We start from the raw sequence: 27067 nt of genomic DNA, 5'->3' as shown, positions 1-27067 counted from the left end.
TCTTGACACAACTGCAATTGCTTTCCTGAGCTTATTCCTGCATTTCTAGTATTATTCAATTTCAAAGATCTGAAATGTGTTTGTGCAAGTCTCTATTAGGTTATGGATAACCCAGCTTCTGATCAGCAAATGAATGGCTTATTTTTTAGGCACAAAGTCATCTACTCTGTTTTTTTTTTAATCTTGGGATACTGCATACTCTTCTAGATTGGATAAATGGTTTAACATGTTACTGTACATCTACAGATTCAAAACAATCCTGCAATTTTTCCCCCACCTCCAGCATTATATCTACTTATCATGCTCCATTGCTTTTAAGCAGAATTGCTATGAAATGATCTCACTGTCCAAGGTAAGGGTTAGGGTAGCAGCTGATAAGCATTTTTTATTGGAGTGTAACGATGATATCAATTGTTAGGACCTATGCTAGCACAGGTGACATTCAAATGATATTTGGGGTATGCAATATATTTCCTAATATAATGTATGTTTCATTTTTGTTTAGCAGACAACCTAATGCTTGATAAGACCTTTTTAATTTCATTTATTTCCACTGAGTTAAAAGAGCCATTTTGATTATTAATATCTGTGATATCTGTGTGCATATCAGAAAATGAATGCTAGAAAGTCTGTTACCAACTTGGCACATTTATTGCTGTGTTTCCCCAGGGACTGCCTTGCCCTTTGTTTCCTGAACAGTGGGACAAGTTTTGTGGCAGGGTTTGCCATCTTTTCCATCTTGGGTTTCATGGCCAATGAACAGAATGTGCCCATTTCAGATGTGGCAGAATCAGGTAAGTTGTAGCAATTTGCAAGAATATTTACAGAGACTCAAACCTTAATGGAACTAAAATATGTTGAAGACTACCATTTAAATGGCAACAATACCTTTTAAATAACACTTCATGATGAGGCCAAAAACACTACAACCAAGGGGGATTTACCTTGTTTGCTTTCACTATTATTGGTAGCTTATAAAATGGGAATTCATATCAGCATGGACATTTAAGAATTTCCCTTTCAACCTCTTAACCAAAGTTGGTTTAAAGTTAGGAATCAAAGTTATTATTATTTTTTAACGGCATTACTTCCAGGCACATGTGCAAGCAGCAGCCTTTTTACAGAAGCTCAGTATTTCTCACTGTTTTTCTTTTTTTACAAAATGTATTTCCTAGTTACTAGTCTTATTTAACTGTGGTGGGCTGGCGCCCTGCCAGGGGTTTGTTTCCTGCCTTGCACCCTGTGTTGGCTGGGATTGGCTCCAGCAGACCCCCGTGACCCTGTAGTTAGGATATAGTAGGTTGGATAATGGATGGATGGATAGTCTTATTTAAAATTAGAATTGATCTTGAAGCTTCTGGCTTGTCAATGATAGTAGCCACTAGAAATTGGATAAACGGACTTTAAATGGATTTTAAATTTAAGGTTGTGCTGAAGTGCACACAATCCCAGGTGCCAGCTTGCCTTAACAGCTCTTCAGACAGATTGAGTTGGATGGAGTCACAAAGAGGACACAAACATTGTCTTACGTCTGCAACACCTGAAACAGTATACGACACTGATAAAATAAAATTGGGGTGTATTAAATACTCCCGTAATTAGCTACACTTTACTGCAGGAGCTGTTTGTCCTCAGATAGAGAGGGTGACATTCTGGTGCAAGAGTAAAAGAAAGGAGAAAGGTTTTAGAACTCGTCTACCATCTATCTGTAATGCAAAATGTTCAATTGCAATCAAATGAGATGTATGAACTGTCTGCACTTATAGGAGGCCATGGAGCATACAAGTACAGTGGCATTTTGTGCTTTATGGAGAGCTGGCTTAAACCTGATAATCTTGTTTTAATGCCGGATGGATTTCATCTTATTGGAGTAGACAGAGACCTAGTGCAGTGTGAAAAAAAGACAGGAGGGGGACTAATCATCTATGTGAGCATTTTACAGATAAAACTACAGTGTATAATTCAGACATTGAAATTCTGGCTGTCAGAATTCATCCATGTTATTTGCTCAGGGAGATAAGTTACATCATCTTTAATGCTGTTTATATTCTTCCATCTACAAATGGGGACTCAGCAGTGGAAATGATTCAACCTGTCACCAACACTTTAATAATGACTCACCCTGACCCTGCAGTTATAACATGTGGTGACTTCAACCATGTGACTTTGGAACAAACAATTTTCTATCAGTTTGTTCTGGTTCCAAGCTGGACCAGCTTTATTCAATATTAAAATGCCTTTAAGTGTACTCTACTTGCTCGTTTAGGCAAATATGACCACAACCTGATTCATCTGATTCCCAGCTATGAGGCTGTTATTATGTAGACAGGAACCTGTTACCACCAGAATAGTGAGGAAGTGGAGCCTGGAGGTTCAAATGTCTCTGAATGACTGCTTTCAAATGACAGACTGGGAAACGATGTGCAAGTCAAATGGGCACAATATTGAGGGACCCTGTCACTTATATTATACTTCTGTATATTATAAGTATATTAACTTCTGTGTCGCCACAGTGATACCCACAAAGACAGTGTGTTGCATTCTAAACAACAAGCCCTGGATTACTAATGGGCTAAGATCTCTCCTGAATGAGAAAAACAGCAATGAAATCTGGGTGACAAAGAGGCTCTGAAGGATGTACAGCATATGCTAAAGAAAAAACTTAGTGACGGAAAGGATGCATACAAAACTAAAATAGAAAACAAACTCACTTAGAATATGAAGGATGTCTGAAATGGACTGGGTATAATTACTGAACTCAAGCAATCCAGGGCTCAGGTGCTAGAAGAGCATGTGGACAAAGCTAACGCCATGAACCAATATTTTAATGGATTTTCTCTTCCACTGCCACCTACCTCCAATCACCAGTCTCCCCAATCTCCCCTATGACTATTTCTACTACATCAACAACTCCTACCAACTGGAATCAATTGGAATGAGCATTTACATGTCCACCGTTTATCATCTGTGTGGACTGTCCATACCTGAAGACTAAATACGGAGACAACTAAGAATGTTACACACAGGGAAAACTGCTGGACCAGATATTAATAATAATAATAATAATAATAATAAGAAGAAGACATTGATGGAGTCAGTCCTTGAGTTCTTAAGGCCTGTGTTGACCAACTTTGTGGTGACCTCTGTCACCTGTTCAGTTTGTACCTATGGCTTCAGAAAGTGTGACTATTTTGGAAAACATCCTGCATTGTTCCTGTTCCAAAGAAGGCAGGTACCTCTTCCATAATGACTACAGATCTGCGGCACTTACATCTCATATCATGAAGACCATTGAGAGACTAGTCCTGAACTACAGTGGGTATAGAAAGGAATCACCCCCTTCGAAATATTTCCTTTTTTTTTTGCTTTACAGCCTTAAATGAAAACACACACAAAAATATTTCTACCCAGCTTTACTTACTCAATGCAATCTATAACATCCAAGTGAAAGATATCACAGCTACAGTTCAGAAGAATTATAAAAAATCTGTATATAAGTCCTATTGCGGTAGACCACCTGAACTCACTGCAGTTGCAAAGATTGGAGTGGAGGATACAATTATCTATCTGCTCCACAAGACTTATTCTCACCTGGACAAAGCAGGCAGCACTATAAGGATTATGTTTTATGATTTCTCCAGCGCCTTCAATACCATCCAGCCATCTCTGTGCAGGTGGATGAGTCTATGGTGTCCTGGATAATGAACAGACCATAGTTTATGAGACTCAAGGACCGTGTTTCTGATATGGAAATGTGAGCAACACTGGAGCACCACAAGGAACAGTCCAGTGTCCTTTTCTCTACACTTGTACACCTCCGACAATAAATATAAAACCAGGTCATGTCACTTGCAGAAATTCTGTGATGATTCTACATTTATGGGGTGTATTGATAAAAGGGATGAGACAGAGGAGAGGAGGCAGATGGAGAAGTTTGTTTCTTCATGCAAAGAGAAATGTCTGCATCTTTAAAAAGCAAGGAAGTAATTATTGGATTTTGCCATATCAAAGAGTCCTCTTATGTCTGGTCACTATTTAGGCAGTGGATGTAGAGGTGGTCCACTCCTATAAGTACCTGGAGGTCCACCTCAATGACCGGTTAGACTGGTCTTGTAACACTGAGGAACTAAATAAGAAAGGGTAGAGCAGGCTGTTTTTCTTAGGAGACTGCGTTCCTTTAAAATGCGAAGTGTGACATCCTTCATGTCTTCTATAATTCTGTGATGGTCTGTGTGATTTTCTATCCTGCGGTGAGCTGGGCTGGTAACATCATTTCAAGAGAGGCCCACTGAATCAACCAACTAATTAAAAGGGCAAACTCAATTATTGGACACACTCTGGATCCCCTGGAGGACGTAGAGAAGGAGAGAATTAAAACAGAACTGAATACCATTATGAACCAAGCTGCACATCATCTCTCTGACACACAAACACTGAAGACTTTCACTCAACAAATTATTCAGCAGAAGTGTATCAAGAAACGCTAATAGGTTTTTTTATACCAACAGCACTATGTCTGCCTAATTCCTCACTATGACTGTGACCATTTTTATTTTTGAATTTTCTTGCTTTACATTCATTCTAGTGTGTGTTCAAACCAAAGTGTGTGTGTATATTTATTTATTTACTTACTTAGCTTTATATTTATGTATTTATTTATTTAAAGAGCTTCTGTGAAAAGCCAAATTTCTCTTCAAATAAAGTTCTATCTATCTATCTATCTATCTATCTATCTATCTATCTATCTATCTATCTATCTATCTATCTATCTATCTATCATTATACCACTTAAGCTGAACAACATTTTAATTATAGTGAAACAGAAAATGGTATATTTTCACTTTGGAAATATATATTGTTGCAGCATAAGAATTTACATTAAAAATACAGAATCAATAAATATGTGTACAAATCTTTTGTCATGCAGAAAATTATAATGACTTTCATGGGAATTGAATACTTTTTGTGCCACTGTAGACATCCCAATTTGCCAGCCTTCAGAGGCATTGCTTTCTGAATGCCCACTCATTCTCCAATAATCAATGATATATTCGGTTTATGTGTTTCAAGGTCACCCAGTTTGAACGAGTATGGCATGCTGCAGAATGCCTCCATTCCCTTTTTTCTTCCAGGCCAGCCAGTTTGTTTCTGTATGAAGTATGCCCAGGTTTATGATGGATTAATAATTTAATAAAGTAACTTTAATAAAGTAAAAGTAAAGTCACTTTAATAAAGTAACATTGAAGAAAGAATGGTGATACAAACTGTTTAAACTCAAAAACCCATATTGTCACAGCTTTTCATTTTTTCTTTGCTTGTGTAATTTCAGCAGTTTAGCTGCATCTGTTCTTTGGATTTGGGAAGAGAAGGAAGACTGATGATGTTAATTAGACAACTCAACAAAGTTCAGGATTTCTTTCACCAATTCACAATCTTGAAAGCCAAGATCCTTACAATAATAAATATTAACTTGGCTTTGATGGTTGTATGAAAGAAGCCAGTGAATTAAGTCAGAAAGCAGCTCTTATTGTATGTAGAAGATAAACCAATGGTTAAAATGTGAGGTGATAAACTGTGTGGTTAAAAGAACTGTAAAAACTGTTGTCAGAAGCCTTGCTCAAATCCATTAACGTCTCCTTTTTGCCTTCGTTCAAGGTCCTGGTCTGGCCTTTATTGCATACCCAAGAGCTGTCACCATGATGCCTTTCTCACCACTTTGGGCCTGCTTCTTTTTTATCATGATTACCCTTCTGGGTCTAGATAGTCAGGTAGGAGTTTCTTTTTCTTCCTCTAAGATTAGGAGTAGTGAAAGTGACAACTAACGGTGGAGAACCACACGTTGCTCACTTAGCACTTATATAATATGCTCACTATGCATGATTTGAACGTTTGTATTGCATCCACAGAGTCTGCCCTAGAGGTTTTCATTACCAGCATGTTTTTGATCAAAGTGAAATGCTAGGATGTAATCCAAACTCCTTGTTAGTTTTGAAGTGTCTGTTCTTTCAACTTGTACTCACTTTGTGTATAATCATCTTGTGCAACATGAAACATTCAGTTATTGTTGAGACCTTTGATCCACATGACAGCATTCAGTGCTTAGTTAGTTTGGGGATGTTTTGATTTTGCTTTTTTATTTTCTTTTAAATTGCTTCAGCAGCAGGCTCAAGTGTAAAAATAAATAACACATTGGCTATTCCTCTCAAAAAACCATAACTGTACAGAAAAACACAAGTACACATTGAAGTGGACATAAAGGCAATCAGTGAAGTAATCTCATAAACTTTACTTGGCTTTAGTAAACATTTTAAAGTATTATAATTATGTGCTGTAAATTTCATAAAGGAGAAATAGTTGAAACCAAAGAATGCACATCATATTGAGACACAAATTAAATTAATTGTTTTATCTTTCGTTTGATATCACATATCGTGTTTGTTAATGAGAGTCCAACCTCAAGTCTTGGTTGTTTCTTCCACCTAGTTTGTCTGTGTGGAGAGCCTGGTAACAGCCATTGTTGACATGTTTCCATCAGTATTCCGCCGCAGTATGAGGAGAGAGATGCTCATCTTGATGGTTTCTATAATCTCCTTCCTTGTTGGACTAATTATGCTTACAGAGGTAAGTTATTCTGCTTTACACAAATTTAGTTTTTTTTGTAAATCCAAAAAATTGGGAATACTTGTTGTTTGCAGGGCTGAAACAGTCGCATTCTTATTCTTTTAGACCTTAAAGTTCTCCAAGCTTATGAACCTTGTTGTCCTCACCTGAATACAATTGATCAAAGGAAGACTTCATTCCAGCTCAGATCTTGACTCTTTTTTACTTTTAGCTTTCTCTGTCATACTTATTGTTCCATTCTGAAAGCCGAACCTTGTTGGTAGAGCATACTTTATCTGCATCTGCACAAAGCTTGAAATAAGAATTCTGACATCAACACCTGATGCCTTAAGAAGATATATCACTTAGTGTAGTCACACCAAACATGTTGGAAATGTATAGGCTGCTTTGACCAGATTTTGATTAGTTATGTGATTTTTATATCTTAATGACAAAGGAATGAAATATAAACAGCTATGAGCTGGTGAACCTAGCCAGATTAAGACTGGGACAGGAGACGTATCATGACATGTCCAGTTTATCAGTAAAAAAATTATGCAGAACATTTGAAATCTAACACAATAGTCTAATCTGACATAGACAAACACAGACACAAATTCCAGTACAACACACTTTTATTCTGTTGTGGGAACCTCTTCCCAATCGTTTCTCACTTGCAAGCACAGTACAAAGCACCAAGCAAAATAAAACCACAGTACATTGTCTCTGTCTTTGTGACTTTCAGTCTTCTGCCTCCACTCCTACTCCAGCAAGCGTTATGTTCTCCATCCTGGCTCTGGCTCCCGGAGCAGTGGCAACTGGCTCCTTTTATGTAATCTCTAAAAGTACTTACTCTATCCTGCAGCACTTCTGGGTAAGGGAAAAGTTCCTTGTCAGTCTACCTGTAACAAAACTAAGCCTACAAACTCCTATTCCCAACGTGCCTTGCGGGAATCTGTGGAGCTGTAGCAACGCAGGGGGGCTATCGCCTTGCGATCTGGGGCAGATAATATCTTGAACATACACTCCACTCTCCCCCGGTCCTTCCACTACATTGTGACGATTGAAAATGTTTTTGCAAAACAAAACAATTTTCCAGATGGGAGTCCCTGATCAGATTGGAGAAATACAGCACAGTTGCTGGTTATGAGGTTGGTGAGACGGAAGGGGCAGGATCACGTGTCCAAAAACTGGAAGTTACATCATGTGTCATTGGCCCACCATTTACCGGATCTGCAGAGAGTCAGAGAAGAGAGGCATTAGGAGGTAGTGACAACCCCTGACTCGGGTTAGAATTGCAAGTTGACAAGCCTTGAAGTTGTCTCCCAAGTCTACGTGTGTGACATTATATTCATATTAAAATGGCTACCCACCTATAAAAACAAGTGTAGAAATTACAATACATTCAAGATCTATCAGTAATAAAAGTATTAAATGAAAAAAGCGAAATGAAGTTGTACTTACCTTAACTTTCCCCATCAGATGTGGATAAGCATAATATATTAAGAATAATCATTACCAGAAAAGAAAAATTGGAGTGATCGTCATTAATGTAGTGCTCAAATCTACTATATAATAAAATACTAAAGTCTGTGTGTTCAGCCGCTGAGAGCAACCTGATTGGTCAGTTTGTTTGTTTTTATGATGCGACAAAAGAGGAAGTGCGAATGTGAGACACATGAGGAGGAGTAAAGGTATAGGAGACATGAAGAGAGTCACCTTTAAAAACGGGAAGTATAAAACTGGACAGAAAGCGAGAAAAACCTGAGAAACAAGTTTAAGAGCACATGCTCAAGAAAAGAAGCACCAGTGAATACGCTTTCAGACACACACAAATACAGAGGAACTTTTGGATTAAATTATCATTGTTTTTATGATGTTCCCACAATACATTTTTTTCCTGTTTTTTCATACAAACGGTATAGCTCAAAGTGCTTCACAAGATGAAGAATGAAAAGTTTTTTAAAAATAACAATAGAAAAATAATAAAATAATAAAAAAAAATAAAATAGGCAATGCTAAATAACAAAGAATAAAGTAAGGTCTGATGGCCAGGAGGACAGATAAAACAAACAGAGGGCTGGAGAAAAAAAAACAACAAACCTGCAGGAACTCCAAGACCACAAGGCCACCCAACTCCCAATACCTAATATCAATGATCTCAATCAGTCCTCATGGTTTTCAGGTTTCACATGGAAGAACTTGATGATGATGGTCATGTGAACATCTGGCTTTCACTCCATCAATGTAGGGACAACATGGAGCATAGATCAGGTTGTGATGGCGCAGATCGCTACCACTGAAGAAAAAGAATAGCAGAGAAAGCTGGAAAAGTAGGGGTTAGTACGGAGTGAGTAGCTAGGTAAGAAGAACTTTTGGCTTCAGCAATTTTGTTATTTTAAGACATTTTACTTTCTCATTTCCTGGTTACTTGTACCCATTTGACAGTGCAACAAACTTTTATGAACATAACCGAATTCAAAGTAGAAACAAAAAAAATGTAAACAACATCCTCTTTTATGTTGCATGTTAGTTTTGCTTGAGAATTAATCTCTCACAAGGACTTTACTCTTCTACTTAACATTCAAACTCACCTTAATGAGAACAGACATCTTTTATAGCATGGCTGCCATGATGTTATTTGTCACACGGCACAGACATCATATACTTTGCAACCAAATACTGTAGATTCATACTGACCAGTGACAAAATTGCTCTACCACTGAAAACAAATACTGTACACAAAATTCTGGTACCCTAAAAAATTAATATACAAAATGATGACACCGGAATAACAATAAAAATATAAACATCTGTTAAGAAAAATGACCAGGAATGATGCCATGTCCTGAATGATGAAGTGTTATTGTTAAGTTAACAACTGGGGAAAATGCATGTATAAATATTATGAGTCTCAGCAACCATGCAACTTCAGTCTATATTCACATGTTAAAAGCCAAAATATTAAACTAAAACACGCATGTGTCACAGTATAGGCAAATAGCTGAAATGGGCATTTGTGATGCCCCTGGTACAGATCTTGGCATCTTCTGTCTCACGGGACATCAACAACAACAACAAAAAAAATGCATTTATTTATACTGCACATTTTCATACAAATGGTATAGCTCAAAGTGCTTTTCAAGTTGAAGAAAGAAAAGTTTATATCAAACAAAAATAAGATTTGGCAATGCTAAATAACACAGAATAAAGTAAGGTCCGATGGCCAGGATGACAGAAAAAAAAACAAAAAACTCCAGGGGTTCCAATGCCCACTGGGCATTTCTACCCAACATTAATGATCTCAATCAGTCCTTATGGCTTTTAGGCTTCACGTGGAAGAATTAGATGATGATGGTCATGTGGACATCTGGTCTTCAATCCATCAGTGCACGGTGCTTTGATCAGGTGGTGGTGGTGCAGAGCAGAGCACCACCACAGCAAATTGGAATAAGAGCCGCAGGGAATAGTAGGGATTAGTACGGATTGCGGAGCCATGATAAAAATGATAATTAAATGCATATGCAGAATATCATGGTTACTCTAAAATGAAGCTATAAGAAAGCCATATTAAAATAATGAGTTTTTAGCAGTTTTTTTAAAATGCTCCACCATATTAGCCTGGCAAATTCTTATTGGCAGGCTATTCCAGATTTTAGGTGCATAACAGCAGAAGGCTGTCTCACCACTTCTTTTAAGTTTAGCTCTTGGAATTATAAGCAGACACTCATTTGAAGATCTAAGGTTACGATTTGGAATATAAGATGTCAGACATTCCGATATATAAGATGGAGTGAGATTATTTAAGGCTTTGTAAACCATAAGCAGTATTTTAAAGTCAATTCCGAATGGCACAAGGTAACCAATGTAATGACATCAAAACTGGAGAGATGTGCTCAGGTTTTATTTTGCTTTTCTAGCAGCTGCATTCTGCACTCGTTGCAAATGATTTGTCTTTTTTGGATAGTCCTGAGAGGAGTGCGTTACAGTAATCTAGTCGACTAAAAACAAAAGTGTAAACTAACTTTATATAAGGGATAAGTTATAAAGGATCTAACTTTTGCTATATTTCTTAAGTGAAAAAAGCTATCCTAGTAATCTGATTAATATGTGATTTAAAATTCAGGTCAGACTCAATACAGTAATTACCCCTAAATTCTTCATCTCCGTCTTGACTTTAAACCTAATGGATCAAGTTTATTTCTAATACCTTCACTATATCCATTTTTTTACAATAACTAAGATTTCTGATTTCTTCTTATTTAGTTTGAGAAAATGACTTCTTGAGCAGGGGTTTGACAACTGCAGTCTTAAGGCTGTTTGGGAAGACCCTCATATCTAATAATTAGTTTAATATGTCAAGCACTCTACCAGTTAGCACATCGGATCTTCTTCCTTAAAAAAAGCTTGTGGGTATTGGGTACAGGATACAGGCGGAGGGTTTCAGTTGAGAAAATATTCTACACAGATCAGGTAAATCTATCCTGATGAAAGAATTTCCATCCATCCATCCATTATCCTAACGCAGGATCACGGGGGTCAGCTGGAGCCAATCCCAGCTAACACAGAGAGCAAGGTAGGAACAAATCCCAGGCAGGGTGCCAGCCCACTGCAGGATGAAAGAATTTAATTTGCTTTAAATAGAATACCAGGATCTAATAGGATCAGCTTTGGGGGGATGTACTATATTATTTCTAATACTGTTAATTTTGTGTTTAAAAAATATAACAAAAATATAGCAAGTCATGAACAGAAATGGACTAGGATAATGAGGGCACAAACAAATCATGTTCCATAAGTGCATGGCGCATTTTATTTACAGCAATCCTAAAACAGTGTGCAAAATGTGTGGCGCATATAAAAGAAGCTATATAGGTGCCTGACCCGACACAGACTTACACCGGAGGCACTTGTAAAAACAAAGAACTTTTATTTTTCTTCACCTGTGGGGCATGTCTTCCTCATGATCCCCACAGACACAACACAGTCCCAAAACATACAAAATAAAGCACACCACACTCCTCTTTTGCACCACTACTCTTCCTCCTCCCGACTCTGGCCCTTGAGTGGTGGCTGCTGGCCCCTTTTATAGTTCACCCAGAAGTGCTCCAGGTGTGGCAAATACACTGCCCATACGGGCTCAGGTGTTCCAGCTGTAGCACCTATGGGACCCAACAGGGCTGCACCCAACTCCAATTCCCATGGAGCTCTGCGGGAAACCGAGGCACCGCTCAAACCCAGGTGGTCGGCCATCTAGCATCCGGGGTTGGGGGGATGTATATTCCAGTCCATGGCTACTCCCCCTGAACATATAGCGAAGGAGTGTCCTGGCTGGGCACAGACCCCAGCTGTCCGCCACACGCAGTTCTTTATCAATCAACACAGACATAAAAATCAGTGCATGTGAGGTTTAAAATTGACTCATAAATAAATTCCAATAAATAAGTTAAAAATTCAAGAACAGTAAAAATTGGTTTCCCTTTCTTCTTTACTCTCGATCTCCAGTTTGTCTCTCTCACTTTCGCCTCCACTGCTTACCTTCTGGGTTTCCTCAGCAAGGTTAAGATGCTAGTGAATGTGTTCAACTCTTTTTGGCCCTTATTCAAGCCACCTCAGCCAGTACCCCCAGGGGTATTCAGAGCCTGAATCCATTGTCCCACCACCATCCATTGACATCCATAGGACAACCCTTGGAGCCATGTACTGCTTTTGCTACTAGGGCTCAACAGGAACAGCCTTCTTCTGGAGCAGCATTCCTCTAGCTCCTGCACAGGGTAACCCAACTGCTTCATCTCCTCTCCCATGCACTGAATCAATCACCCAAATCTCTGTCTATTCCTCTTTTTTCACTCTGCTCTTGATCGCTATCCTTCCTTTTCTCTCTCTCCTACTCAGACCATTTTTGTCCTTGTGAGTGTTGATACTTTCATTAGTGACCCATGGAGTGTCAACAGTAGTCCTGACAGCAGTCAAGCCCTGAGACTTTTTTTTTCAGAGATATTCCTCCCGTTGTATATACTATCAAGACTGAAACGTTTAAAAAGGCTAAAACCCTAGAAAGCTCAGTAGATCCTGTAAATGTGGAATTCGTTTACTATCCTTCTTTGATGACTGTGGTTGAACAGTAGATGTTTCAAACTCTCCGCTGTGCACTATTCATTGTTATGAACATTTCCCGATGCGACCAGCTTCCAGACTGACCATTCCTGGGGTGGTTGTTCTCCGTAATTTACAGACCTCATCTCAGCTGCTTGGAGTTGGTTCAATGTGGCCATAACATAATAATAACAAACAATAAAGAGAAACAAACAGAAAAGCATTCCCACATTGACACAATTTCAAAAATGGTATCTTTATTAAATGAAGGGAAGAATAATTACAAGCATGACAGAAATACGAAAAATAATACAACCATTGCTTCTTTTGGCCTATTAGTCTGCTTAGGTGGGTGGCATGCTAACTTGTCCAACTTTAAGTATCACATGAAGTGTTCCTTTCATCTCCAGTCTGCCTTTACATTCTATTACCAAATAAGCACTCATGTTCTCTCCTCTCATAATTCCATACTCAAAAAGCTGCAGGTTGAAACTCCTGAAATTATTTTTTAGGTTCAGAGGTAGATCCATAAACTTTCAGGGCACAAATCCACAGTGCCCTCTGGTGTCGCAAGAGACCACTGCAACCCTTTACTTACATAGCCTTTAAATATCTTGGTCTCTTTGGCAGAATCCATGTTGCTGGTCATAAAAGGGTGATAGGATGCCCCTTTCCTACTCTGAGATTATTTGCTGTCACCAAACAAACTAAAGGAAATAGGATTCAGGAGCCTTGTGTTGTTTGCTGTTGGCCAGGTGTTTCGTCTTTTTCTTAACCCTCTCAACATTCTATTTCATTTGCAGAAGACTGAACATTTCTGCAGTAATAATGTTGTTTCTGCCTGGTTGCACCTTTCTCTTTCTATATGGGCATTACTGTGTAATCCTTAATTGTGCCACCAGTTTCTCATTTGCAACCTTTTGCCAGCTAGGCAACCTTTGACAACATTTTAGGATAAATGACTTGCTTTTTGAACCAAAATTATTAATTATTCTCTATTTTGATGCTGTCCTTCACAGGGTGGGATGTATGTGTTCCAGTTGTTTGATTACTACGCAGCCAGTGGGATGTGTCTGCTGTTTGTAGCGATCTTTGAAACAGTATGTATCGCTTGGGTTTATGGTAAGTATGGATGTTCATTTTCAGATATCTCTATCTATTCGCTTAGCTTGACATTTCAAATATATAATGACTGAGTTGATGTATTAAAGTAACATCTTGTTGTTCTTTTTGTTGGTGAATAACACAATGCTCTAGCAATTAAAATCAATGAGATTTGATAAGTTTTAAAATTGCTCATCTGAATGTTTAATATGGCAGGCACCAATAATTTATGTTTTCATTTTATACAATGCACTATTACTTGGAACTTTCACTATTTCCTTCAGTAAAGAATTGTTTACTAGAAGTTCATACTTAATAAAATAAACAGCCTTTATATAAAACTATCTGTTTTTCCCAGCTTTGATTGATAACAATGTACCATACACATGTGAAATAAATAAAAAGCAGATATGACACTAATATCCACCACATTCTGGCCTAAAGATATGTATTACTTTTAGTTTTATTTAACTTCTAGTGCTTCTGGGCTTATTAACACCTGGTGAAATTTTACTGTAAAATTAACTCTTTGAGGGCTGAATAGTTTTCCAAAACACTCACACAAAGCAATGGTTCCCCACATAAATCGACATAAATGTCTATTGCTGCCAACACCTCTCTGGCATCTCTTGCTGCAGCAGCTGCACGTGGGCGGCTCGATGGCCAGTAGGAATGCACAGCAGACCGGCTGTCTGGCTGTCCTAGTGTGGTGGTGGCAGTCGTAATGCACCTCAATCTGGGTTATACCTCTTGTCATCGTAAGTGGCAGTCCTCCCAGGTGAGCGATGCTGCAGTCACGTCAGAAACATGAATGTGTTCAACACCACCATCAGGTGATGTTGCTGCCTCACTTTTATTTTTGATCTCCACCTCCAGACCACTTGCACGAAAATCAGAGTCCAACAAGTCAGAGTCCGATTCAGCGATAATATGCCAAATGCTGTCCGTTGAGTATTTTGCTTTGCGCTTTCACTTTAGTCTTTCGCCAGATACAATTTGTTGAACAGTAATAATAATTATCTCAATAGCTCATTAATAATATTGAAGTGATGTAGATCATGTAAAAGAGTATTAAAGTTACAATGTACAACTTGATCAAAGAGAGACAAATGAGATTTGAGCGGTACACATAACCTCCTCCTCCTGGGGCAGCATTCCTGGTGGGTGTCTAGACAGTGTCCCTCACTTCTCACTCCCGCTCAAAAGACTTTTCCTACTGAAGCTTAAGTATGGATCTTATCAAAAACAGTTCATTTGCTCACTTATTATTTGCCTCATACAAAAATTGAATATTGTTGTGTTAGACATGCCAACAAAATAGAGAGAATGCGATAAGGAGAAAAGGCATAGACAAATTTAAAAGCAATTGGTTGAAAACGGGAAATCAAGCCATACTAGTGTCAAAACCGATACATGAGAAAATTGCTCATTTTTAAAAACTACAGGCAGAGGTCTGTACTAAAAAGACCAAATACAAGCTTTTAATAAAGAGTGTAAGACAAAAAGGGTTTAGGAAGTGAACTTGAATCAAGATGTTAATAACAGATTTGAATTTTAGGGCTAGAAAAACTGAAAAATCAAGTCGTAAATCAACAGAAATTGATAACAAAAAGACCACAAAAAACCTTTTCCAAACAAATGTATTTTTTATGATCAGTAAATCAGCATTTATAAAAGAGGGAATGGATTTTTGATAGGCTCAACCATTAAAGAGTTATTGAGCAGTAAACGTAAAAATCTTGTTTGTCTGCAACACTCTTAGATTTTTAAAAATTCACAATTATTGTGGTTAATATAAATACTTTAAATTGATGTTGTTTTGTTATGCAATCATTTTTAATATCTTTGGAAGTAAAAATCTTGTTAATTTCATGTTGAGCCCTGAAGATATTGAGGTTAAATAGCAAAAAGATAAATTAAATCTTATAGTACTTCTTCTTTATATGCTCGGCCCTGTACCCTAGTAAATACTAATTGTCATCAATATACTAATAATCCAGCCTTCCAACAATCACTCAGAATGTGGAGCCAATGCAGGAAGCACTTCAAGGCAGAGAAGCTTTAATCTGTGAATCCCCACCCACCTTTCATAACCCACTTAATAAAAAAAAAATTAGAATAAGCAGAGAGAAATTTATTTTTTCTGCCTTTGACTTTCCCCTCTTTCTTTTTCTTTCAGTTAGGAGTGGAATTCTTGCTTTGTTACAATGTATTTTTTCTCTGTTTCCCTTTTTAACTCTGTGGTGTTTTCTTCAATATTGATTTTGAAGTAATTTGTTGTATAGGTTCTGCAGATTTTATCTGCTTCTTTGCTGTACTAAGTATACTACGTTACTTTCTTTCTTAAATTCATAAATAAAAAAAAGGAAAGGCTAAAAAGGTTATTCAGAAATGTCAACTTTTCACAAGGTTGTATCAGTTTATATTTTAATTATTCATTGAAAATCTAAAATTTCATTAGCCTATATTCAAAGATAGACTATTCCAGAAATAACTGCAAAGTTTTGAAAACATAAGTGCAGTGGTTTTCATATAATGCTCAAACAGACAGACATAATTACAGTTCTATCTATCTATCTATCTATCTATCTATCTATCTATCTATCTATCTATCTATCTATCTATCTATCTATCTATCAACAGCAAAGCTGACTCATTCACTCACTCTCCCACTCATCAACAAAAACACTATTTCTCATTTAGCTAACAAGCTGAAATTTGGCAGGATGGTCCATTTAAGGCAGTAGGTATCCACTAAGAAAAGACACTATATTAATATTTGGAGGTAAACCTTCCACCAAGAGTAAAAAGATGAAATAACCCATAACTTCAAAAATGCTTTGACAGGTTTGATTGAAATTTGGTAACATTATCGAAAAACGAAAATTAACCATCATGTGTTTTTTTATTTGTTGATAAATATTTTACTTTTCAATATTTATTAATATAATGTTAATAGAAATTCTTTGTGCGGTGTTGACAGAGGGCTTTATGCAGACAAAGGACACAGCAGAAGAGATTGACAGAAGCACTAGCCAATAGGGTGGACAGATGACTGAAGAAGTGGTGGAGTCCTGGACAGGAAAAACCAGACGTAATCAAGTTTGCTGTGTACAGTGAGATTTGAAATGAAAAATAGAAAGTTTGGCAAAGCTCGGTAGTTAGCAAGTCCTATAAACCTAGAATGTCAGAGCCGGAAACTGGGATTGTGAGCTTTGGTGCTATATCGCCAGAAACAAAAAGCAGGGAGAAAGAAGTAGAAACAAGGTGGACAAACGTTTATAGCTACTCCATTGTATTATACATTCACATCTATGGACTTTGAAAGCAACATATCCAAAAATCGTTTACATTTACATGCATGTCTGTAACTTTGAATGGAGATGCATCACTCCCCTCTCTCCACTGCTCCCCAAAATTCTTTACTTATACATTTGTATCTGCAAACTTTAAACATGAACCCTTGATCGCTTAAGAAGCCTCCAAAACATAGCACCAACAGTTATTTTCTTCAACTAAAAGCTCTAGAGAAAACAACCCCAAAAGTAAAAACATTCAGTTCATTACATGAGTTGTCTAAATGTGCAGCCTGTAAATATCATTGCTGTTTGTAATAAGTTAAAATGAAAATGTGATGTGTTAGAACTTTATTGTCTGCCTTTGGCTGTGGCAAAAGAATAAAAATTCATTCAAGGTTGAACATAGAACTGATGAAAAACACAAAAAAAATACTTGAGTGAATACCATAAACAAGTGAAAATTGTAAACATCCAATAATAATAATTTATACTCAAATAAAACCATAAACATCCACTAATAATGATAATAATATATACTCAAATTTACCATTATTGTTACTGATTACCCATTTCAATTTAAAAGAATACACTTTCCTGTAAAACTGTGTCACTAGCAGGATTTGAAGTCCTCAGTCTAGAGCCTGAACCACCACTCCACACTGCCTGCCAATAACATTAGCCTTTGGTACTTCTGGTTCATCTGATTAACTGATAGCTCTATAACTGAGGCCCATTGTCTTATGAAATTTCCTGGGCAAAGCTGGGCAACATAGCTAGAAGACATTTTCAAGGCACACTACTGACCTCTTGCTGTCATCCCAGTAGATATGTAGTGTTATTAATTTAATAATATTTCAGTTGATAATAGCAACTTTTAGTGAGGTTTTTTGTTTTTTCTAAATATATTTATACATACACAATCTAAAATTGTATTTGTCTATATTGTATGTTAGACTATACCCGAAATAACTCTAAACTTTTGTAGAAATAGGTGCGGTGGTTTTTGTGTGCTATCCTAACAGACAGATGAAATGTAACTTAATATAAATATATGTATGTGTAATATGTGCACATATATGAATAATACACATATATAAATATGTGTAACTTTATATAAGTATATATATATATATAAATGTATATGAATGTGGAATTGCATGAGATTGCATGTTGTGCTTATTGTATTAAAAAAAAAATAAACAGTAGATTTAATGGATAAAGCTTCAGCAAAAAATATGAAAAATCAGTCTTTTATAAGGTTTTATGCACCATAGTTTTCATATAAACTTTAAAACAAAGATTGAAATTATTCTGTTTCAGTGTTACATAATTTTTGTGTTTTCATAAACAGTCTTGCAAAAAATTCACCAAACGCTACTTTTGTATCTGTATTGTCATTTATTTCAGGGGCTGATCGGTTTTATGACAACATTGAGGATATGATCGGCTACAGACCGGGTCCAATTATTAAGTATTGCTGGCTGTTCTTCACTCCAGCTGTCTGTATTGTAAGTGACACCTTGAGTTCCCTGTGTACGTCTGATGTGACAAAGGTGATCTTATCTGAAAGGTCCATTTCCATAAGACCATCCATCCATCCATCCATTATCCAACCCACTATATCCTAACTACATGGTCACGGGGGTCTGCTGAAGCCAATCCCAGCCAACACAGGGCACAAGGCAGGAAACAAACCCTGGGCAGGGCAGCAGCCCACCACAGTTTCCATAAGATAGTATGGGTAATTCTTCTCAAAGAAATTAATCTTTAGTTTGATTTGCTGACATCATGTCCAGAGTGTGTTTCTGTCTTGGACTTGCTTCTACTATCTATCAGGTTAAGATTTTGCTTCTGGCTTCAAAATGGATATGTGGGAGACAGTGTTGCTTAAATTCAGAAGCCATCTGTTCATTGTATTTCTGACATTTTTACAGGGGATTCCCTTTAGCCACATGTTGAAGCAGCCCATTAAAGCCATATTGTTGGAAAACTCAAAGCAAAGGTTGCTGACATCATCAGGATGGAAAACTACAAAACAAAGAAAGAAATTCAAAGTAGTATTGTTTTTGAAGATGTCTATTACAGTGCATACATGTACAGTAACTTTAAAAATATTTGAATGCTACAAGTTTTTTCTGAAGAAAATGTAAAAATTAAGCAGAGACTGTGGTCAGAAAATTGGTGGGATTGCAGACCTCAAGGTTGTGTCTTCCCATAGTAAAACAAACACACCCACTTCAAACTCAATTCTCTTGTTTTAATGACAATACCCGCTGCCCTCTTTAGTCCACATCCCTATTTAAATCCTCTCTATGTGGCATGTTGGGATTTCTAATCTAGTGTTTTTATGGTTGCACCAGTGGCACAAGAGAGAGACTGGCAAGTGTAACTTTTTATTTTGTATCTTCTCTCCTTGTCAGCTGTTTCAGCCTAGCAACATGCTGTCATTCATGATTTATGGTAATGGACCCACAAAATTTGATACAGCTCATCATTTTTTTCATAACTTTATTTATTTACTGGGACAGCAACCTGCACTTACTGCAGTCCTCACAAGCCACAGATGTAGGAATGAATGTTCAAATTGTTGGTAAGCCTCTCACTAGTACTGATTCAGAAACAGGGGTAGATTACGGCAAGTAAGGACAATACAGATGTGGACTTTATATATTTATCGACAGCAGTCATCTAGGCAGGCAGAGAGAAAAAACATACAAATTCCTAATGCTTGCTTTTCTGGTCAAACCCTAAGAATGCAAAAAAGGAAGATGAATTAAAACATGTTAAAAAAAATCAAAGTCAGGGGTCTCACTGTCCACTTAAATAGATAACCAATCAACTTAATAGTATACACAACTCCAGGTCTAACAAATCCATAGTGAATAATTACACAAATATTAACAGAACTAAAACTTAAACAGAAAAGCATAGACAAAATGGAGAAAAACAAAAATACAAAAGTAGCAAAAAAAAAAGCCACAGCAAGGTCACAACACTGCAATAAAACATGATGGAGTCCTCAAGGACACATTCAAATATTAAAGCAATCAAAACAGAAGACACTTCCAATAGTTTTCTCAGCATATTAATACAAATAAAAGTCATTATTTAGGATTTACTGAATACTGTTTTTGGGTAACAACTTTCAGATGTTGTTTTTGTTTTGTGTGGTAGCATTGTATTTAGATATTTGCCTATTACTAGACTTAGTACTATATACTTATACTTTGCCAGATTATTCTGCCCACTGTTTAAAGAGAAAAGCTCATTTGAACTTCCTTTCTTCCTGTCTAAAACTAATGAAAAAAAAACTCTGGCGCTTCTGAAATGATCAAAAGAACTGACAGTCCTACCCTTGTGAAGACTTTCTCTTTTACAGGGGGTAAAAATGGGTGCAAAGACCACATTACAACTTTCTAGCGATGTCATCCATTTTATCTTGAATCAGTGGAGCAATGTAAGATCACCAGCAAGGTGTTGACTAGTTTTATTTCTGTTAAGGCATCTGGTTATTTGATTAATCTACTCCATATTAAAGAATGCCTTTCTTTATCAGCTTCATTATATAATTCAGCTCTTGGCAGACTCCTTTCCCAGAACTCTCTTGCCATACTCCTTCTGCATTAGGAGCTTAGTGTTATATAAGACATAGCCTTTCTTTAGATGGAGGCTATATAAAATGCAATGATGTAACTTTGTGGCCTCTACTTGACGTTAAGACTGACATCATACTAAATGGTCAAGTTTATATACCATAAAATGACATCTCTTCATTCCTTAGTATTCTAGGAAGACTAAACACCTCTTTTTATTGCTGTGTTTGATACTAATTAACAATTTTCTTTCAGGGTACATTTGCATTCTCTCTGATCAAATACACACCACTGAAGTACAACAAGAAGTATGTGTATCCTTGGTGGGGATACGGCTTGGGCTGGTTGCTTGCACTCTCCTCCATGTTGTGTATCCCTTTCTGGATCATCTACAAGCTTTCTACCACAGAAGGACTCTTCAGTGAGGTATAAAGCAGTCTCTAAATTTTTGTATCCTTTACAGAGCCTATAAAAAGTATTCACCTCCTTGGTTGTTTTCACATTTAATTAATACTTTTTATTGGCTCTTTATAATGCAAGTATTATCTGTTACAGACTGAAGAATGCTTTATAGTAAGATAAATGCTTTAATACCTTTCGGGGCATGGTCCAATTTTCATTTTTCCTCTGAATATGGAATTTATGAGGCATAAATCTGAAAGTTGTTATGTGTGGGCTTCTCTTTTATCTAGCAAATGATAAGGATTGTGAATAATAATTAGACTACATTAGTTGTAAGCTTCCTGGGAGGCTACAAATATTTTTAGGACATTTTATTATATGTAGACGTTTTAATCCTTTGAACGTAATATGGAGTCAGAGAATTGAAAGTCATATTCAGAATGTAAATGTCACTTTTTACACCCAGCAGACACTGTATAAAATAAACTTAAGTTGCTGTATTTTATATACATGATAAACAAAAACAATTCAGCATGTCATGTTTTGACAGACATTCTGGGAACATTAATGTAGATATTATAATATTAAGGTTAATTTATTTGAATATACATCTGTATATATAATTTACTAAGGGCACGCAAGACGCACGCGAGACAGAGAGCGCACGTAAGACAGACAGCCACGCCCGCCAACTCTAACAGAGCCTTGCCCGCCAACTGTAAAACCATAGGATACTATGGGATACGCACGACAGGGCCAGGCCCACCAACTCACAGAGCCCCACCTGCCAACTCTAAGACCATGGGATACGCTCGACACAGCCCCGCCTGCCAACTCTAACCCTCCTCCCGCATCTACCATTGACTTTTCATTGTTCATTTCGGTTCCGGGTGCTTTTCTATATAGATAATCGACCAAGTCGCCTGACCATGGGGTACGCACGACAGAGCCCCGACTGCCTACTCTAACCTTCCTCCCGTGCCATGTGGAATGCACGACAGAGCCCCGCCTGCCTTTCACTAAGGGCATGCAAGACGCATGCAAGACAGAGAGCCACGCCCGCCAACTCACCTCATATGACTTGAGTCAATAGAAATCTCGTTACTACGAAGTACATTCAGCAGATACTTTCATTATAACGAAGTGCACAAAAGACCTTGAAATGCCTGAATGAATCATCCGCAGAGCAGCTAGTTCTGTGGCCGCAGCTCAGTTGTGCACAATGATCCCTAAACAGAAACATTGTAATTTTTTTTTCTTTCTTCGAACTTTCCTCGTACTGTTTTTTTTTTTTTTTGCCCTTTTTGTTTCCTGCAGTTTTCAGTAATACCTTTTGCATATTGCTTGTCAACATTTAAAAAACATCCATTGGAATTCATTGTCTCATTGTCACCCTCCTATAGAAACGGCAGACACAAGAAAACAATAACTTGAACTATTAGAAAAAAAACTTTACATTTTTGCAGCTCTCGATTGCGGCAAAAAAAAAAAAGACGTTGCCAGTGACTTCGGAATTTCGCCATCGACGCTGTCAAGTTTCTTAAAAGACTGAGCACTTTGTCACTTCACTGCAGCACTATGGGCCTGTTTTTTCCCTGCCCCGGCAATAGACAAACAATCTTCCATAGACGCTGCAATCACACTTCGGGAAAGTGTATTATCTCAAGGAAATGCTGAGAAAAAATCTTGTCAGCATAACTTGTAGGCAGAAGGAGATTAAAATTAACACAAAAGAATCAATTGAAATGATTGCAAACGCCTGGGCACAAGTTAAAGAAAGCACTATAGTAACAAATACAGAATCTCATTACAATGAAATTTTCGTTATAACGAAATATTTTTTAGGTCCATGGGAGTTTGTTTTAATGGATTTTTGCCTGTATATGAAACAACTGGCTTGCTATTGTGGTCACAGTTAGTCGTTATTGAATTTGAAATTGAATAATTATGCTAGACAGATTTAAAATAGAATATTTTATGAATTGTCATTGATATCATTCAGGGCATATGTAAATTGTTTAAAACACCGGAAGCAAAGGCTTATGGTGTGAGAAACCTGATCAGAATTGAGTGATGGTGATGGTAAGATTGGTGTCCCTGAAGGGTCAGTGCTGACAATACATATGGATGGCTTTGATAGGAATATAAATGACAAGCTGGTTATATTTGCAGATGATATCAAACTAGGTGAAATGACAAATAATTTAAAATAAGCTAAACTGTTATAGAGGGACTTGGATAGCATACAGACTTGGTCAGATTTGTGTCAGATGAAATTTAATTTATGTAAATGTAAAGTATTACACATAGGATGCACAGATGTTGGGTTTGAATACACAATGGGAGATTTTAAACTTGAAAGTACTCTATATGAAAAAGACCTGGGAGTCATAATAGACTTATCACTATCTCATCCAGCTTGTACAGGAATTTTGAGAAGGCTAGCAGAATGATCAGTCCTACAGTACAATTTGTAAAGTTGAAGTCCAAGGAGGTTCTGCTCAAGCTTTATAACACACTGGTGACGCCTCATCTGGAGTACCGTGTGCAGTTCTGGTCTCCAGACTACAAAAAGGACATAGCAGCAATGGAAGAGAAGAGCGACTAGGTTGATTCCAGGGCTACAGGGGATGAATTATGAAGAAAGATTAAAAGAGCTGAGCCTTTTCAGTTTAAGCAATGGAAGATTAAGAGGTGACATAAATGACGTTTAAATTTATAAATGGAATTAGTATAGTGGATACCAGATGTTATTTTAAAATTACTTCAACTACAACAAGGGGATAAAGTTGGAAATTTGTTAGGGGTAAATGTTGCACATACGATACAAGTTTTTTCTTCACATACAGAACCCTAGACATTTAGAATAAATAAACAATAGGACTTTAGAGACCTTCAGATCTTGCCTTGATGATATTTTGCAAAATTTAGGTTGATTTGCTCAGAAAGCTTTGCTGGATTGAATGGCCTGTTCTTCTCAAAATGTTTCTAATGTTCTAAAATAATAGTAGTAACTGGGAATAATGACAATGGTTATTCTGTATATCTTAACAGCGATTAAAACAGCTGACAAAGCCATCAGAAGAGCTGCCCAAGACAAGAAAAGAACAGGAGAAGCTATTAGCCATCTTTGTTCCAGATACTAGTTTCCATCAACAAGGGGATCCCATCAGGGAGGGATATCTCCTTGTGGCTGACATGGAGACCAATTGCTAGAGCTGGAAGAGCCTCAAGGAAGAAGTGAAAGTAACTCAGTGGTTTCATAATGCTGGGCCCAGATTTTTCCACTTTGCAATATACTCTAGAAGGATATACATAAATATATTCTTCTATATCAGTGACAAAGGACATTTGAATGCATATACTGTATATACATATACGTAGCTAAAATAGGCAAGGCACTATATTTTATATAGACAGATCATAACTTAATCTATACATTTCTACAATCAATTACAACTATCAGAACCAATGTTAAGTGCTTTTCTTTGTTGCATTATTTTATCATTTTTGTATTAGGAACAGGTACAACAGTGTAAAAAAATGGCTGTTCGCCAAGGATTTTAAAAAAAAAGTACCCTGATGTCATTTTAAATGGAATTCTGTTTCTATGGATATACAGTATATCAAAATGCAAGAATTTTACAAGTAGATGATTTACATCATTTGCAAGTATAATCTTCCACAACATTTAAAGAGTGTGAGGAAAGAATTTGTTTGAATTTAAATAAGTGCAATTAATGATTTTTGTATTACTATTACAAAACAAATGCATGATGGTCCTTCACAACCACATTTTATTTTAAATTATATGCTTGTAAAGTGGAGGTTGACATTTTGATGACTTTGATGACTGTTATTCAGAGTGGCAGGTTGTGTCATCTGAAACTTACGGTATGACATCTGATGACATTAATAGCTTATCTCAATACTAAAGATTTTACATGTTATTGAGTGAGCTATGTTTTCACTATATTATGTAAACTTTATGCAACTCTACTTATAAGGAAAGATTGATCGAGGACCTAGGCAGATATTACAAAAATAATATTTGGTATTTTATTAAAATGAAAAGTATGCTCAAAGAAATGAAAGGCCTTTTTAAAAAGTAAGAAAATGTTTAAGAAACTGAATTGGAATATTTATAAGCATAACTGCCACGCCTGAACCTGATAAACTTTCATGGTCATTTAATGGACTCCTGTAGAAATAGTGACTTGGTCGAATATTTTACTGAACTGTTGCATGGTACCAGCCTTGTGCCTGACGCTGCCAGGAAAGGTGACTGCTCTCTGCAAACCAGAAGGTTTAATGATGGGTGGATGGATTGTTTGAAAGTTTCATCTCTGTTCCCACTGTTTACAACAATTCTTTTTAATGCTAAAAACATTATTATATATTTTTTAATATAAAATGTTAGGTTTTGTATAATATATATGGTTATACAGTATATATATTTATGAAAACTGTATATACAGTATGCAATATTTGCTTTATTATAGCTAATTCTAATGTTCAATTAAATGTTGTCTTATTTTGTTCCAAATAATACTTTCCACAGGGCAGTATGGTGGCATAGTACTTAACACATACTGTCCCCTCTTGGGTTCAGGAGAAAAAGAAAATTTAATTAGCAGACTTGCTGTCAGTCTGTGGTGTCTGTTCTTCTGATACTGTATGGTTCTCCCTGAGTACTCTGCTGTCCTCCCACATTTTAGGTCTGGTATGATTCATTATGGATGTGCATATGACTCTGCCTTGATAACCTCTCTATGGTTGGTCCCTGCCTGGTGCAATACAATACAATACAGTTTATTTTTGTATAGCCCAAAATCACACAGGAAGTGCCGCAATGGGCTTTAACAGGCCCTGCCTTTTGACAGCCCCCCAGCCTTGACTCTCTGAGAAGACAAGGAAAAACTCCCAATGAAAACCTTGTAGGGTAAAATGGAAGAAACCTCGGGAAAGGCAGTTCAAAGAGAGACCCCTTTCCAGGTAGGTTGGGCATGCAGTGGGTGTCAAAAGTAGGGGGTCAATACAATACAATACACAGAACAGAACAAATCCTTAATACAGCATAAAAATAAAAATTTTAGAAGTACGGTTTAACAGTAGATGATATGACATAATTAGGTTTGGATATTTTTTTTTTTTAGTCTTCTGCTGGTAGGAAAGACTTTACCTCCTGGGAACTCTAGAATGGTGAAAGCAGGATCAGAAAATAAACATACGAATGAGGCTCTCGATGCTCCTAAAACACACCAAAGTTGCATTCTGACTCTATGCACTAACAGGTGTTATGGACTTGTGGAATTGTCTAATATTCAGAGTGCTTGCCTTGCACTTTTTATTATCACGTTATAACTAGATGGTTTCATTTTTAAGATAAGGAATAAGATAAACAGCAGGACAACCCGTAATGTCCATTTGTCTGAGAATCCTATTCTTGTTCCACCGGTTACACTCAGAGTGTCACCTGAAGCAACTATATTATATGAAATACATCTTTGAAAATTCATTGTTTTTAAACTAATATCAAGTTCCATTAAGATAGAATAATCATTGGTGTGTACTGTTTTTGTACAAACTTAAATTTAAGTACTGTTTTCCGTGCTCTTCCAACGCATTCTTTGTTAAGTAAAAAATTTTATCACATATTCCAATAAGTTTAGCAAGAATGCAGTTTTGAAATATGTGCATTCATGTTACAACATAGCAATCCCTACTCTTAGAAGCCTAACTGTGCTGACTATACAATTCAATTTACTTTTTCCAGTTATTGATTTCCAATATGTGAATTAAATATACTTCATCACCAAAAATGCTTTTATTTATATTTATGATAAAGTGCAGGCATATAAAACATTGCATAACATATGTATAGTGTACAACAAAATACTGTTTTTATGTGATACGGTTTTGTGAAAAAATGAAAATAGAAGAATGACTGTCACAAAACAATACTTATATTGC

The 27067-nt window shown here is 36.8% G+C and overlaps 1 protein-coding gene across 1 annotated transcript in view; it reads left to right on the top strand.

The window, feature by feature from the left end:
• LOC120533739 (sodium- and chloride-dependent GABA transporter 2-like) overlaps positions 1-25451 on the top strand; it is a 134647-nt gene extending 109196 nt beyond the window's left edge. The window contains exons 9-15 of the mRNA XM_039760664.1: positions 670-794; positions 5656-5768; positions 6484-6621; positions 13716-13818; positions 18507-18607; positions 20948-21118; positions 24149-25451. Of these exons, the coding sequence (XP_039616598.1) occupies positions 670-794; positions 5656-5768; positions 6484-6621; positions 13716-13818; positions 18507-18607; positions 20948-21118; positions 24149-24310 (913 nt within the window). The 3' untranslated portion in view covers positions 24311-25451. The remainder of the gene's footprint in view (positions 1-669; positions 795-5655; positions 5769-6483; positions 6622-13715; positions 13819-18506; positions 18608-20947; positions 21119-24148) is intronic.
• The last annotated feature ends 1616 nt before the right edge of the window (positions 25452-27067 follow it).

This window comes from Polypterus senegalus, chromosome 8 (genome assembly GCF_016835505.1).
Source record: "Polypterus senegalus isolate Bchr_013 chromosome 8, ASM1683550v1, whole genome shotgun sequence".
In the NCBI taxonomy this organism is placed as follows: domain Eukaryota; kingdom Metazoa; phylum Chordata; class Cladistia; order Polypteriformes; family Polypteridae; genus Polypterus; species Polypterus senegalus.
The sequence above is the reverse complement of the archived record's forward strand: the minus strand, read 5'-3'. Positions and strand labels throughout refer to the sequence as shown.